The sequence below is a fragment of the Trichoderma reesei genome (assembly GCF_000167675.1).
Source record: "Trichoderma reesei QM6a unplaced genomic scaffold TRIREscaffold_13, whole genome shotgun sequence".
Lineage (NCBI taxonomy): Eukaryota > Fungi > Ascomycota > Sordariomycetes > Hypocreales > Hypocreaceae > Trichoderma > Trichoderma reesei.
In genome coordinates, this window is record NW_006711160.1 from 275,567 (window position 1) to 290,165 (window position 14,599).

The 14,599-nt window shown below is 54.4% G+C and overlaps 4 protein-coding genes across 4 annotated transcripts; 2 read left to right on the forward strand and 2 right to left on the reverse strand.

The window, feature by feature from the left end:
• Nucleotides 1-4,890: 4,890 nt before the first annotated feature.
• On the forward strand, nt 4,891-7,011 carry TRIREDRAFT_79259 (uncharacterized protein; the record flags this gene model as incomplete). The annotated part of the gene is made up of 2 exons (XM_006966475.1): nt 4,891-6,120; nt 6,176-7,011. The coding sequence occupies 2 exons, from the start codon at nt 4,891-4,893 to the stop codon at nt 6,782-6,784; spliced, it is 1,839 nt and encodes a 612-aa protein (XP_006966537.1). The 3' UTR covers nt 6,785-7,011.
• Nucleotides 6,984-7,911, reverse strand: TRIREDRAFT_79262 (uncharacterized protein). The gene is made up of 2 exons (XM_006966561.1): nt 7,397-7,911; nt 6,984-7,324 (listed from the first exon to the last, which is right to left on the reverse strand). The coding sequence occupies exons 1-2, from the start codon at nt 7,882-7,884 to the stop codon at nt 7,174-7,176; spliced, it is 639 nt and encodes a 212-aa protein (XP_006966623.1). The 5' UTR covers nt 7,885-7,911; the 3' UTR covers nt 6,984-7,173.
• A 1,399-nt stretch (nt 7,912-9,310) lies between these two features.
• On the forward strand, nt 9,311-10,986 carry TRIREDRAFT_64130 (uncharacterized protein; the record flags this gene model as incomplete). Its single annotated transcript, XM_006966476.1, has 2 exons — nt 9,311-9,352; nt 9,448-10,986. The coding sequence occupies 2 exons, from the start codon at nt 9,311-9,313 to the stop codon at nt 10,984-10,986; spliced, it is 1,581 nt and encodes a 526-aa protein (XP_006966538.1).
• An 877-nt stretch (nt 10,987-11,863) lies between these two features.
• On the reverse strand, nt 11,864-12,764 carry TRIREDRAFT_4514 (uncharacterized protein; the record flags this gene model as incomplete). Its single annotated transcript, XM_006966408.1, has 3 exons — nt 11,864-11,970; nt 12,079-12,244; nt 12,363-12,764. 3 exons carry the CDS (start codon nt 12,762-12,764, stop codon nt 11,864-11,866), a joined length of 675 nt encoding a protein of 224 aa, XP_006966470.1.
• Between the last annotated feature and the right edge of the window lie 1,835 nt (nt 12,765-14,599).

The window sequence follows — 14,599 nt, forward strand, 5'->3', positions numbered from 1 at the left end:
TCTCGGACTTTCCAAGCGTTCGCCCTGCTCGTGTTGGCTCGCTCTCCGGGCCTGCCAGAGACAAAAATGAAGCCCGACGCCAGCGCCATTCGCACAGCGAGCGATTCGACGGAGCACGGGGGGATCCCAGGGCGGCGATCCAGCCGCTAGATCGCCTTAACACGCCTGTATGTACTGTAGGCGTTACAGCTCCCCGGAATAAGGCCAGCAGCCAGCGGGCGAGTCAGGCAGTACATCGTGCCCGGGCACATGCGAGCATCCCAGGTATCGCATCCAGCGCGGTACCTCCAGCACCGTATGGCGGACTGGAGCCCCTGGTTTGTCTTTGTCTTTGTCTTTGTCCTTGTCTCTCGACCTGCCTGAAGCACCGGCCGGAGTGGCAGCAGGCTGGAGATGCAATCCATTGATCCCACCTAAGGTACGCTGCGGTACAGGTACAGTGCAGGTACTCCTGCGTCCTGCCACCTGCCACCTGCCACTACGAGGACCACCGCCAGCCACGGGCAGGGATGTCATCGGCACCACCACGTTCCTGCCGGTACCACTTGATACAGTCCAGCTTACAGTCCGATCCGTCAGAGGCTGAATGAAGCCAGCCCTTTGTTCATTGTTTCCACCCCGCAGAATAACACAGTACTACCTAGGTATGCCTCCAAAGGTAAGGTATTGTATTGAGGCCTTTGAGGGTTTGCAAACGAGCGAAAACTCTTCCCAGACTGTGCGACTCTGTACCAGCGCCTCCTGATCGACTGCCTACGGAATCGGCAACGACAGCGCCAACCGCCTCGAGGCGCTCCGCATAGCCTAATATTCCTACCTAGGTAATTAAAAGAAGAAGAAAAAACGCCCAGGCGGAGGAGGCAGTGTCTGCACCGGACTTCTGAAGCACCGGCTTCGACGCGGGTAAAATCAAGGCTAGGGAGAAACAGGCCGTAAATACGATACGAGGTCCGTCATCGTCATCGAGGGCGTTCGTTGGCGGTTGTGCTGCTGTGCTGTGCTTACAAAAGGCGCCGCCCATGTGTCAGCCTTTGGACGATGTATGTCAGCCCCGTCGATTGGTCGTGAGTTCTGATTGCATGTATTCCTGATCCAACTCCTCATCCCTAGAGCTCGGGCTGGGTTTTCACCCGCCTGTCAGTGCCGGAGAGGCGTACAGCAGAGTTCGCGGCAGAGGCTGGCGCTGCTGGCTCTGACACAGCCGCGCATCACGAACCAGCCACGCCTACGAGTACAGCTGCCAAGAAACGCCCGACACTCCGTGCCACCGGTACGCATATGAATTGGCTGCCTGCACAGGTGAAGTTGCAGCATCGTCGCGAATAGGGGCGCACGTCCTTTGCTGAGACAGTGGATTCCTCCCAGGGGACGGCGTGTGGGGGTGGTGCGCTGTGGTTCACATTGAAATTACATGCTTGGCCGCTGTCGCTCCCCCATGTCCATGGATCACGAAGCTCCAGCTGCTAGTATCTACAAGCTACCAACTACGACCACTACCTACTTGTACAAGTACTACGGACCACGGAGGATTACAGGGACAAGGAGCGGCGACGGCTGATGTGCCGCGTTCATTGGCCACCCTTCCTTGGACCGCTGCTCCGTCGCGTGCATTCTTGCCCTTCTGCGGCAGCTGACGAGAGGCCGTGCTCGACAATGGGCGTCTCTGCTGGGTTCAAAGTTGGGCAATGCGATGCAATGCAGTGCAATGCAATGCTGCAGATTCAAACAAGCACAGTACCATACTGTACATGTTTGCAAGGTAAGGTCCAGGCACGTGGACTCGCGCTTGTCATGTTTGATGTTTGACGATCCAAATGTCCAGACTCGAGCCTCGCAAGCTAATGCGCCGTCGATGCTACATGTACCGAGAGTCCCAAGTACGAGTACAGACAGCCAATGCTGACCTGCTTCTCCGCCAAGCGCCCATCACTTTGCTCCATCGAGGGGAAATTGTCCAGGCACCGGTTCAGCCCTGCTGCTGCTCAACCGCCCATCAATATGGTGATCCTTCAGGGATGCGTGTTGGCCATGTTTGCCAGCGATGGGCTTCCGCGAAGTCGCGCTGCTCTCTCTCTAGAGAGTGTCTTGGACGAGGGCGCCATTACGAAGTAATACGAGGAACAATCACATCCATCTGTTGGCAAGTGGCCAATCTTGTGAAAGGGTCCCCTATTCGAGCAGCTATCGCCCTCCGTTGGGTGTTTCTCCCTCTCCTCCTTTACACTTCACCTGTTTCGAAAACTATCCTTACATCAGTGGAAAAAAAATAAGCTCGGCCAAGCCTTTCGCTCCGCTTCCCTCGCGGCCGTTCGTTTCTTTTCTTTTTGTTTTCCCTTTCTATTGAATCAAGCCCGAGGACTTGTTGCTGCTGAACCTGGTCAGTCCGCTTCGTGCCGGGCTGATTCGTACGAAAGGGAAATTTGGCGATGGCGCCAAGAGGGTCCTTTCAGGGGTGGTTTCACGGAAAGGGATTGCCATGGACCAGGGATCCGGCCAATGCAAGTCACTTCTTTGCTTTACGTACGTGCTTGTGCGTCTTGCGGGATATGGTCCAAACAGTCGACAAATTTAAGGCCCATGGCACCAATGCTTGGCTTCGGAGCCAAGACTTGCCCTGACTACTACTACTGCGGCCTTTCTCCGTACTAACAGACAGCAACGACAAGCGCTTGCGGCCAACGCTGAAGATGTCAATTCCGGAGGTGAAATTGCCTACATAGGTATGTATTGGTAATGCGTGTCTATGACTAATGTTTTCACAGTCGAGGCAGAATACAGTATGCTGCTGCTCCTGATTCGTACAGTTGCGTACGGACACGGCTGCAGACATGTCATCTCGCACACGTTCATCATGGCACTTTGGTTGATCAACCATCCGGCCCTCCACGATGCACAAGGAATCGCGCGCATGGGCATCACGAGCCCTGTCGGCAACGGACTTGGTCAACTTTCCATTCCCGTCTTGCTCTCCTCTACCTACTAGTATGACTACCTACAGGTAATACTAGCCGACCCTTCGCGTTCCTCAAGGCGGCCGGCTGCCGGAAAGCCATCCTATCCTGACCTTCCACAGCCCTTCTCCGCCAGAGCGCGGTAGCCGAAATAAGGCTCGGCCCAAACCCCAGGGATGGCACGAGGTTCTGGACGCAGATCTAGCCGCTGCCACTGTCCTTTTCTTCCTTTTCCCTCTTGGCTGCAAAAGGGGGACCGCGTGCCCGTTTCTAGTACCTTGTTCTGCTCGAACTTGTGCTTGCTATTTTTGGACACTATCGGCCATCGGGCTCGCTGCCGAGCCTAATAAACGAGCAAAAGCTTGTTGAAGCGACCTGCGACTGTACATATTATCTTTACTCCCGGCTCACCTACCTTACCTACCTAAGCACGCTCGGTCCATGGTAGGTAAGTAGGTAGCCTGGAAGCAAGGCCGCTTGGCGTTGCGGCGCAGACGACGTTTCGAAATGAGCCTCCACCGGGATGCCAGATCTCGCAGTGTTCCAGACAGTCCGCACTCCGTAGCCCGGCCCAAGTCCGGAGTCTCTGTATCTATTACTTGCACTCTGTTCGCACCATGCTGTAATACGCTGGATCCAATCTCTAAGGTACCTGGGTAACTTTATGTTGATGCCTGAGAGACGGATGATACTGCATGTAGTATGTACGACCAGATACCAAGTGGTGTCGACCAACCTTGCCAACGAGCTTGGCTGAGGCTGGATGCCTTCCCCAAAGCTACAAGACATGCAGCCTCTGCAGCTTTAGGTGTCTCATGTGTTAGAGACAAAGGGACAGAGACATTCCTCTTTTTTCTCTCTTAGCGCAATGGGAAAGCTTCCCCCCTCTTCTTCTTGTGCGACATATGTAGCATGGTGCTAGTACTACACGGACGCGGGCGTGACATCGCGCGCCGTCATTTCTAACGACATCAGATATTCCATCCCACCCGTGCGGCAGTATCAGACAAGAGCATGTGCTGTGGGGAGGCACAGCCCTACAAGTTACGTCTCAGGTTGAGGCATGGCTAAGATCCTCCCCGGGAATGAAGAAAGGAGGGGGGGAAGGGAAAGAGAAAGATGGCATTTAAGAAGTCGCTTGTCTAAAAGAGGGACATTGTAACGGCGAGGTGTTTAGGTCGTCCTGAAGAGGTTTGACGTGACGTATTGAAGCTGAAACTCGTGAATGGGCGGAAGTGGGAGGTGCCGTGTGCTACCCGGTATTAAGAGGTTCGTTTCTCAGAGATCAAGAGAAGAATGGTGTTCAAGTACGGCGGTTTTTTGATTGAGGGCTTTCTGGTTGTTTAAATGGCGTTGGACTACGGTAACAGAGGTTGATGTGGTTTGGAAGTATGGGCATTGAAGCTCATGTTGTTCGTAGGATGCTTCCTTAATGCTGAGATGGCTTGATGAAGATGGTCGTTAGGTGACTTTACTTCGAACGTGGAACTGTAACAACCGAGCATGACAGAAACGGGAGACAAGATTACATAGAAACAATGGAATATTAAATGCGCTCAGTATTCTAATCTTGAAATATAAATGTAACAACATATGTCTTTCGTGACACTCCTTAGCAAACATGTTCGTGATGCATCTCCATACATGTACCTCTAATGAGGCTCTGGCGCCCACCAAAAGTGACTACTACTACCTGTAGACCTGCACTGATCTGCCACCGCCTGCGCCACATCTGCCAATCAGGCAATACTGCAAACCCCAGATGCTGCGCCATGCACCATCCACACGCGCCGCCTCATCTCCAGACATCACATTCAATGCATCTAATCACATCTCTCACGGCATCTCACCCAGCGATTCATCAGCCTCATCTCAACATCACCACAAATCAAAAGCTACAAAGAGGAGAAGTCGAGTCACGAAGGGCGCGGCATCTGCCATGTCTGGAAGCCAGAACCCAACTCCAAAGCCCAACAGGAACATCCTATCGTACTTCCAGCCGGCCTCCTCCTCTCAGCAGACGCCCTCCCCACAGCGCTCATCACGGCTCTCCTCGTTTCCAGATCTTTCGCCGCCTGCACCGTCCTCACCGCTCAGCTACAAGGCCACTCCCATCCGGAAAAAGCCTCCTCCGCCTCAGGAAATTGGTGACTCTGACGACGAGGGCAGCGCTGATGGCTTCTCGGACGACTCCCTAGAGGACCTGTCGGCTCTCCTTGGGCGAGGACGGCCCAGTGCTGCCGCACCGTCGGGAAGCCAACCGGCATTCTCGACTCCCAGGGCCAAGAGGACGGCAACGGGGCCGTATGTGTCGCCGCTGACCATCATACCCAAGCACAGGTTTGACATCAAGGCGCTCGCTAAGGACGCCCGCCGTGATAACGCCATAAGCGCAAGCTCGTTGAAGGCAAAGGCCTCCACAGACGCCTCAGAACCCGCATCTCCTCGCCGAGGAGAAAACTTCGACTCTGCCTTTACTGACATTGTCAGAGAGAAGAGCGGGCAAGATGCGCACAAAGTCCTTAGAGCGGTCCAGAGAGCAGAACCTATCCAGTCGCAGTCCCGGTACTGCTTCTTCAACAGCGACTACAGGGTTCCGCCCAGCTCGCCTGTACCCAAATTGCCCAAGGGATCCCCGTGGAATCTGTTGACGCAGGGAAACTCTGCAGCAAGGGAACGGAACCTCACCTCTGGGATGCCGCAAACTATCCTGGCGAAGAATGGCGGGCTGCCAGATGCCGTGTTCGAGTGGATGCTGGATGAGCTCTGCATTCATAAGTCCTCGCTTGTTCGGCGGGAATACTGCAACATGATTCACAGCTGTCCCGATCAGGTCGAACGGCTTTTGACTCCGGAGCGGCTGGAGGAGCTTTTCCTCAGGTTGGGGGCTACCGACGATATCAAGGTTCGGGATGCTGAAATTGCCGTTTCGAAGCCAAATCAGGAGCCATATCAGGACCACGACTGGTCGAATTTGGAGTCTTTGTTTGTGCTCTTGGGGATGATTTCAGACCATTTATCGATTCCGTCTGCCGTCTACGCAGCGCACACTCTGCTTCGGCTGTCCATGGACAAGGTGTTGATATACAACACTGATTTACTGACGGCGTACGAAGAGGCGATTGCAAGCCTGGCCAATACAATCCCTAGTTCGTCCTGGGACTCTTTTGTGAGTACAACGCCTAGCGTACCGTATTGCCTCGGAATGCTAAACATGTCTTCAGTGCGGTGACGCATGCTCAATCCTGCACACAACTGTCAAGACGCAACACATCAGGGCCAATGCCTTGCAGTGTCTATCCATCCGCAACGTCAGAACCCACGACATCAGGAGAAGACTCGCCATCTCGTTCCTGTTCGACGACCCATCTCTCGGCCGCCACCACCCCGAAGCAGTCTTCACCGTCAAGCGCGCCATCGACCGCCTCAACGACGACGACTTTAGCATCACGTCACAAACCGACTTTGCCGAGCTCAAAGCCATGATCATGGCCCTCGACATCGCCGTCGACGACGGCTCCCCGCCGGAATCGGGCAGCCCAGAGGACGAAGACGGCTTCAACCAGGACGTTGACCAGCTCGCCGCCAAGCTCAGGGAGATTTGGCGCAAGATCAACGACGCGGGCATGAAGATTACGCGCACCGAGGCCAAGAGCGTCGTCGAGTGGGTGCAGCAGCGGCTGTCCAACACGGTCAGGACGCGCAAGAAGGCCAAGAAGAGCATCTTTGATCTGCCCGGCCACGAGGACCGCTCCTCGAACCTGCCCAAGCAGCAGGAGTACATGGCCAAGTTTCTCCAAAAGATACCCAAGCCACAAGCGGGAGGCGAATAACTCTTTCCTTCTCCCAGGTGCATAGGTAGTTTTGTCTGTGTGGAAATTGATACCAATGTTCTGGACGCGGCGTTTGGGAGTGTACCTACCTTACCTATATAGAGGAGTACGGTCAAGCGTACGAGCTGGCTTCGCTGGATGCCGACTTTAGAAAAATTTCTTGTAATGACGTATGATACAACATCTAAGCTAAGAAAAAGGGGAAAAGAAAAAGCTCAATTAATTCGACGAAATGCATGCCTCGATTGTCATCTTCCTTTCTCACAATGTGACGCTCCTCTACTCTTGCAACGCAGCAATACCGTTCCCCATCCTCGTCCCTCTCTTTCCTCGTGTCAAGGTAATGAGATACAGCTGCCAAGTGATTATAGGGGGGGTGGAGTGTGAGTTTAGTCGTAGTATTTGCGGTTGGGGTTCTTTCCGAACAGGTCTTCTCGCACGGCCGGCGCCGCGGAGTACTCGAGCAGTTGCAGCCGGGCCTCGAGGGTGTTGTCAATGTCAATCTTTCCCTTTCCACCGATGATGACGATGCCGCCGGCGCTGTGGTACGCAAAGCGTTAGTCAACCAAACAAACAGTGGCCCACGGGAACCGATGCCTGGTGCAAACCTACATTGAATCGTCCAGGGGATTGGCCTCGTCAATCGTCGCAGAAACGTCCTTTCCAACCTTATCCTTGTACTCCTTTGCGGCTCCCTCAATAGCCTTCTTGACGGCGTCGTAGTCGGCCTTTTTGGCGCGGACCTGCAGCTCGGGCTCGTTCATAGCGTAAAAGCCCTCGAGCACGAGCCCGTTGAGCGTCTTCTGGTATCGGGCGCCGTCCTTGACGACGGCGGCGAGCTGCCGCCGGGCCTCGTCGAAGATGCCGTCGAGCAGCTCCTGCCGGGCGCCGAGCACCTTGAGCCGTGTCTTGTTGGCGACGGTCGACCGGGTGATTTGCTGCGACATGGTGGCCTGCTTGAACTTCTTCTCGTACTGCGTGTCGATGGCGTCCGTCTCCTGGCGGACGAGCTTGGACTTTTCGATTTCAAACTCCTCGTTGGCCTTGATTTCGATCTCGCGGGCCTTTTCCATGGCTTCCTGCTTGATGAAGGCGGTCATCTTGCGGAGCTCATTGTCCACCTGTTCGGTTCGGGACTGGGGTTAACATTTTTTTTGCTCATATTGTTCCATTCTTCGTGACATAGCTATCGTTGGCGTTGAGGGGGGGAGAACTCGCCTGGGCATCGGATAAGGCGTGTTGCGACATCTTGGGCAGGCGGGGGGGATGGAATATCGGGAGAACGGGGGATGGTTGAGTAATTGGGAGGGATTCGGTTGAGGCCTGAGAGAGATTGAAACGGCCTGTGTCTGGAGCGGCTGTCGAGGAGATGATGAGGCGAGCGGGTGCGCTGAGGCTCTTGGGAGTTGAGGTTGAGGGACGAGAAGCGTTGCGTGTGTAATATCTCGGAGCTGTCGACGTTGGAGCAGCACTGAGTTGCGCTACTACCTTGGCAGCTGGAGAGCGCTATTGGTGCTTGTTGCCTCGCACCTACTTCTGGGGCCGCGATTGCGCACCGCCACAGTTTCGTCGAGTGCAAGGCATGACCTGACCTATGTACAGCTACCTTTACGTTCATCCACGGTGTATTATCGCTGGCCTTGCAGAATATTCATTCTCCTACATGACTTAATCATATTGAAAGTTCTATGCCATGATGCAGATATTGAGCGCATTCGAACTGCTCTGAATCACCGGGCTTCATCTCTTGACCATCCCATGGTTGCTGATGTCGGAACCGATGACGCATATCACCTGACCTCATGTGACGCCCACACCAGCCACAGCTCCCTTGTCGCCAGCAGTCGCCCAAGCCAGTGAGTCGCGGCGGCAGTTGAGTGGCAGCAATACTAAGATACCTACTGTACGGTACGGAGCACCCAGCAATAATACCTACCTAATAATACCAGCAATATGCACCTCTGATGCACCTCTGGCGCGCGATGCTCCATTCGCATACCGCTTGACGTCGTCAGGTGGCTCTGCATGTTTTTATTGAGCGCCAACGCATTTCTCTCTCTCTGCACGGCACGCTGCATCCTCAGGCCCCGGCTGATTACCCTCGCCATCCACGCGAATTACCAGCGCCGTCTGCGGCCATAGCCGTGATTTGGGGGGCCGGCACCTTCAACCGACTCGACAACGCTCCCTCACCTCAGCAAGCCATACCCAGCTCTCTCAAGATCCTCACAGAGAGCGTTCGACCCGGAGCCCGACAGTACGGCTGCACCCTCACTGGCGGAAGCGGCGGCGGCGGCACGAAGTCGAGACCAGACCACCTACGACACGCTCGCTCTCTCGCTGACGATCGCGGCCAGGGAGGGACACCAGGGTGAAACAACCCGCGGCCGTCGACACAGCCTTATTCCCGCGTCTTTTGTAACCTACAACGCTGCCCAACGCTTAGAACCCATCTTCCATGCGACGACCAAGTGCGCTCTTGTTCACGTCTACCGGTGGATGACCACAGGGCCTGGAGACGGTGTAATGCCGCCGATTGGGAACATCTCCCCGGGAGGGAGCATAGCTGTATGCGCACGCCATGATCACGGTTCCCAAGAAGGAGAATGGAGAGATGCTGTGCAGCAAAGATCCGGGCTGGTGCGCCTGCTAACATCTGGCAGCTAGGAATCCTCGTTGGCCTCATCTCGACCAGTGTCCAAAGCCTCGGCCTCACTCTGCAGCGGAAATCGCACATACTCGAAGACGAAAAGGGGCCACACGATGTCCGCCGGCCGCCGTATCGCAGAAGGAGATGGCAGGTGGGCATGGCCATGTTTGTCATTGCCAATATCCTAGGCAGCACCGTGCAGATTTCGACGCTACCTCTGCCCGTCCTCTCGACCCTCCAGGCTGCCGGCCTGGTGTTCAACTCGATATGCGCGACGCTCATCCTCAGCGAGCCCTTTACCCGATGGTCACTCTGCGGCACGCTCCTCGTCAGCAGCGGCGCCGTCTTGATCGCCTTCTTTGGCGCCATTCCCTCTCCGGCCCACGAGCTGGATGAGCTGCTGGAGCTGCTGGCGCGAAAGCCCTTCATCGTCTGGATGATTATACAGGCTCTGTTTGTCGTGACGTTGGCAGTCGTCACCGATGTCACCAGCAGCGTCTCCAGCCTGTCGCACAATGCCAGGTTTCGCCTCATCCGTGGCATCAGCTACGGTGTCATCAGCGGAGACCTCTCTGCGCACTCGCTGCTGTTTGCCAAGTCCGCCGTCGAGCTCCTCATCAAGACGATTGGCGGCAAGAACCAGTTCCTTCGCTGGCAATCCTGGGCCATTGTCCTGGCCCTCGTCTCTCTGGCCCTCTGCCAGCTGTACTACCTCCACCGCGGCTTGAAACTTGTTTCCACGTCTGTCCTATACCCGCTTGTTTTCTGCGTATACAACATCATCGCCATCCTGGATGGTTTAATCTACTTCAACCAGATGGGCCTCATTTCAGCGCTCGACGCCTGTCTCATAACCCTGGGGACCGTCATCCTTCTCTCGGGGGTCCTCGCACTCTCTTGGCGGCTGAGCGACGAGCAGCACGCGCCGGCACTTGGTCAGTCCTCGCTGGCTCCTGGCCTTGGGCTCGTTGACGATACTGAAGGCGAAGAAGAGTCACTAATGGGGCCAGAAGCTACGCTTGAGGTCGACGAAGAGCTGCCCTCCACGACGTACCAGACATTCCCCGTGATGCACGGCGAAACCGCCCCGCTGACCCCGACGAGGAAAAAGAGTCTGAGCTGGGTGGAGCGCGACGAAATCTGGGGTGAACTGCAAGACCAGGATGAGCCTACCACACCGGCTGGGCGGCTACGATCGACTACTTTCCCGGCGAGAACCGAGTCGACGCCTTTGCTGCCGCATGTGAGGAGGGCGATGAGCGGCGTCAGCGTCACAGACCAGCCGGGCCCGAGCGCGGATGCCTCGCCTCGAAGATTTGCCCGACGGCGGAGGAAGAGCACTGGCTTTCCGGGATTGGTGGCGCGCCGAAACCTGCGCAGGGACTCTGCATTTTCAGAAACGCTTGGCGGTTTCTTCTCGATGAACTGGCTGAGGCGCAATAACAGCCGCGCCTCGGTGAGCGGCGGCGTGTTGCACGAAGGCAACCCATCGCAACAAGGCTACAGAGACGAGCCAGAAGAGGGTTTCAATGGCAGGGCCAACGACTCTTAGTGTATGAGCTCGAATCGCTAGGGGGGGGAAGCCATAAGAAATGCTTTCATCAAGCCATCCATTGTTTGATCTCGAAACCTTGAAACAGAGCATGTTTACCTAGACTATTTAATCACAAGGTGTTTTTACTGGGGGGTTCAAGCAGGGCGAGCATATATGGAAGCTCCTGAGCTGAACTTTTTACCTTTCCTTTCCTTTTCCCCCCCTTTTCCTTTTCCTTGGAGATTGAAGGCACAGAGGCCGGGCTTGTTTTTTTTTTTTTTTTTTTTCCTTCTCTCCTCCTCATTTCCCTTCCGGTTATTGCATTATACCACAATGGCAATCTATTGTACCACGACGGGGTTTGCACTGCACTAGATGCTCGCAAGCGGACCTGTAGGACACATCTTTGGAGTTATTTCTATACTGCGTTTATTCCACCGTTTCTTCCTTTCTTTCTTTCAGTGAGTCTGAGTACTCACACAGCATGTATTTCTACCACCATTGAGGGATTGAAAGAGCAAGTCCTTGAACTCGTATTTGCATTTAAAGTTGTCGTCCGTTGTATCACGATTGCAATTGAAAGGGAGAGAATGTGCTTCTAAAGATGTATTAATGGTGTTATTCTCCAGACAAAGCAGAGTTGTGTGTGTGTGTGTGACGCTATGTGACTATCAAGACATTCAAAACATGGTATTTCACAGCCTTCTCTCGTAGACATATATACATATTGATATACATATATCGAAAGAAAAGGGGGAAGGTCGCCTTTCGCCACTTTCTCCAAACAGTGTGCTTCAAGGCATCTTTCCAAAACCAAATTCGCTTCTTTTTTTGTTGTTGTTCACTTTCTCATTGCACTCATGCCTAAGACAGATTCCTCGGACTTGTATTATCCTCACAGACGGCCGTAGTCTCGCTTCTGATCGATGATGTAGTAGCGCTCCATCTCCTTGCGCTCCTTGACGAGACAGGCAATGGCCAGGATGAGCAGGGCATCGATGCCTTTTTTTAACAATGTCAGTTGATTCATCACGCATCATATTGTGAGAAGATGCAGATCAAGGATGTGATTTGAAGGGGGTCGCAAAAAAAAAAAAAAAAAAAACGTACCAACCATGCCAAAGACGGCTGTGAAGAGGTCGTTGATGAAGGCGTTTGCGAAGCTGGCCACGTTGGTGGAGCAGCCGCGGAGGAGGGCGGCGGCGGCTGGGCTGGGACATGTTTCGTCTGTGATGAAGGCGGGGGATGTGCTGTTTAGGTAGCCGCAGCATTGGAACTGTGAATGTATCTCGTCAGTTGTGAAAGTTCACATAGCTAGCTGTAGCTGATGCCGTCCTGGAAGTCCATATCCCTAAGATATACATAAGATATAAAAGGGGTGGAGGGAGACGCACCGAAGTCTGCATCATGGACTGAACAGTCGTATCCTGCGCCGCATAAAACGGCTCAAACGTCTCCTTGAGGCGCAACGTCATGATCCAGAGGTACAGCCCGACGGCAAGCGTAAAGACGGCGCAGAGGGTGATGAAGTAGCCGCTGATCTTGAGCAGGCTGCGCTTGGCGAGGGCGAGGGCGGGGATGGTGAAGAGAAAGGTGGCGAGGACGAGGATGGCGTTTGCGATGCCGGCGGTGAGCGGGAAGTGCTGGTAGATGATGTGGCGGGTGGCATCGTGGCCGTCGGTGGGCGCCTTGTCCTTGAGGTTGAGGGCGGCGATGGAGAAGCCGAGCTCCATTGCGCCTGAGGCGAGGAAGAGGGCGTCGGCCACGAGGGTGGCGACGAAGACCTTGTCGGGCATGGTTGTTGTTGGAGGAGGAAAGAGTGAATGAATGGGCGAGCGAGGTGAAGCTTTGTTTGGAGTTGTGTGGTGGACTTGAGATTTGTCGAGGGTCGGTTGTTCGGTTCGGAGGTGGTGATGGTTCGTGATGGTGTTGACGACCGGCGTCTGTATGGAACTCTCCTCCTCTTGTTTCTTTTTGGCTGAGTGACTGAAAACCCAACCAAGACCCAAGCTCGGCGAAACGAATGCACAGAAGAATGAAACACAGAAGAATTAAAGAGAGGCTATCTCCAAGTCGAAAATGCCCTGCAAATCCACACAACCAGCGAATGTCTGTAAATAATGAACCCCTTGTAAGTAAGAAAAAAAAAAGACAATCAAGAAAAGAAGTACTAATGGCTTCAAAGAGTCACGTTAGCATGCACCAGGCATGGAGAAGGAAAAAAAAGGGCAAAAGAAGAAGAAGAAGGAGTTAGAAAGCAAAAAGAGAAGCCAAAATGAAGAAGAGAGAAAGGAAATGAAAAGAGAGAAAAAACTCGCGACTTTGCCAAGCGCCTTTGACTTCTCCCAATTGTCGTCCGGTTTTGCCTCGTAACAGGCGGCGTTTCAGGAAGCCAAAGGTGAGGCACGCGCAAGGGGGCGGGCAGATGCGGACGGCCAATCAGAGGGCCGGATCGGGGCCCTGGGTCGCCTGATTGGGGAGGTTTGGGAGATGGATTGGAAACAGAGGCGAGGCGCTGTTTCCCTCTCTTTTGGCTGGTGCGCGCCAGGATGGGCTGATGTGGTCGTCATTGCCCTGGCTTGGCTCTATCTGATAAGAGAGTCTGAGTTATTCAAGATGGCATCTCCATTAGTAGTATTCGATACTCTACATTCTATGTCTCTATGCACAGATTATCTCTCTTTGTCTTTCCATGCTGTCGTGACTGTTGGTAAATAAACTCTTGGTGAGGTCCGTAGAGGACGCATGAATCCAATCTCGAGGCTATTATTCCGCTTCCAGCATCGCTCCCGTCCTGACTAATCCGAGCTCCAATACATACTACTTTTACTAGCCGACGTCTCTCCTCCCCTCCACAGTTGGAAACGACAGAATGCTCCAGAAAACTGGCTCCTCACATCTCAGGCAGCACTTCTTCTCGCCTGAACCACCAGGCACAACAAACCAACCAGACCTGTGAGAATTTGGCAAATCTTCAGCAAGCACTCGTCCCCCGCTTAACTTCATATCCGCGACACGCACATCCTCTCAGCCCGCCGGCTGCTAGTACTCGCCTGTTATGCACAAAACGCGGACAGAGGGCCCCATCATCTGCGTGCTGATCACGCTCGTGGGTAATCAACCAGACGAGGGACCGCACTGTACGGGATCCCGAGTGAACGGGGGGGCGGCACAGCCCGAGAAGTGCAAACGGCCAAGTCAGCCGGCAATTGATGAACACTGCACAAGTCGTGTTGGATCGAAACTTCGAGTGTCAGTCAGTCAGTCAGTCGCTCATCAATCTGTCATGCTGATAGACGCGCGGTCCTTACTCTTCCTCGCCTCGTCCGCTTTCAGTCAAGTCCATGAAGGCTCAACCACTGACAACCGCAGACGCAGGCTGCGCGAGAGCTGGCGACTTCGAGCAACACAACACAACCCATCATCTCTCGCCCATCTTCGTCGCGGTGGAGCACGAACGGCCCTCGCTGAATCCTTCGCCGCACTGTGGCCTAGGCCATCTTTGCTCTGCTTGCTTGCTCTAGCTGCCTAAAGGAGCAATGGCCCCCCCATTTCTGCCGCTGTCCGCTTCGAAGCTGCTGCTCTGACAGCCGGCCGTGGATGCTATTCGTGCAGGTGACGGCGATGAAAC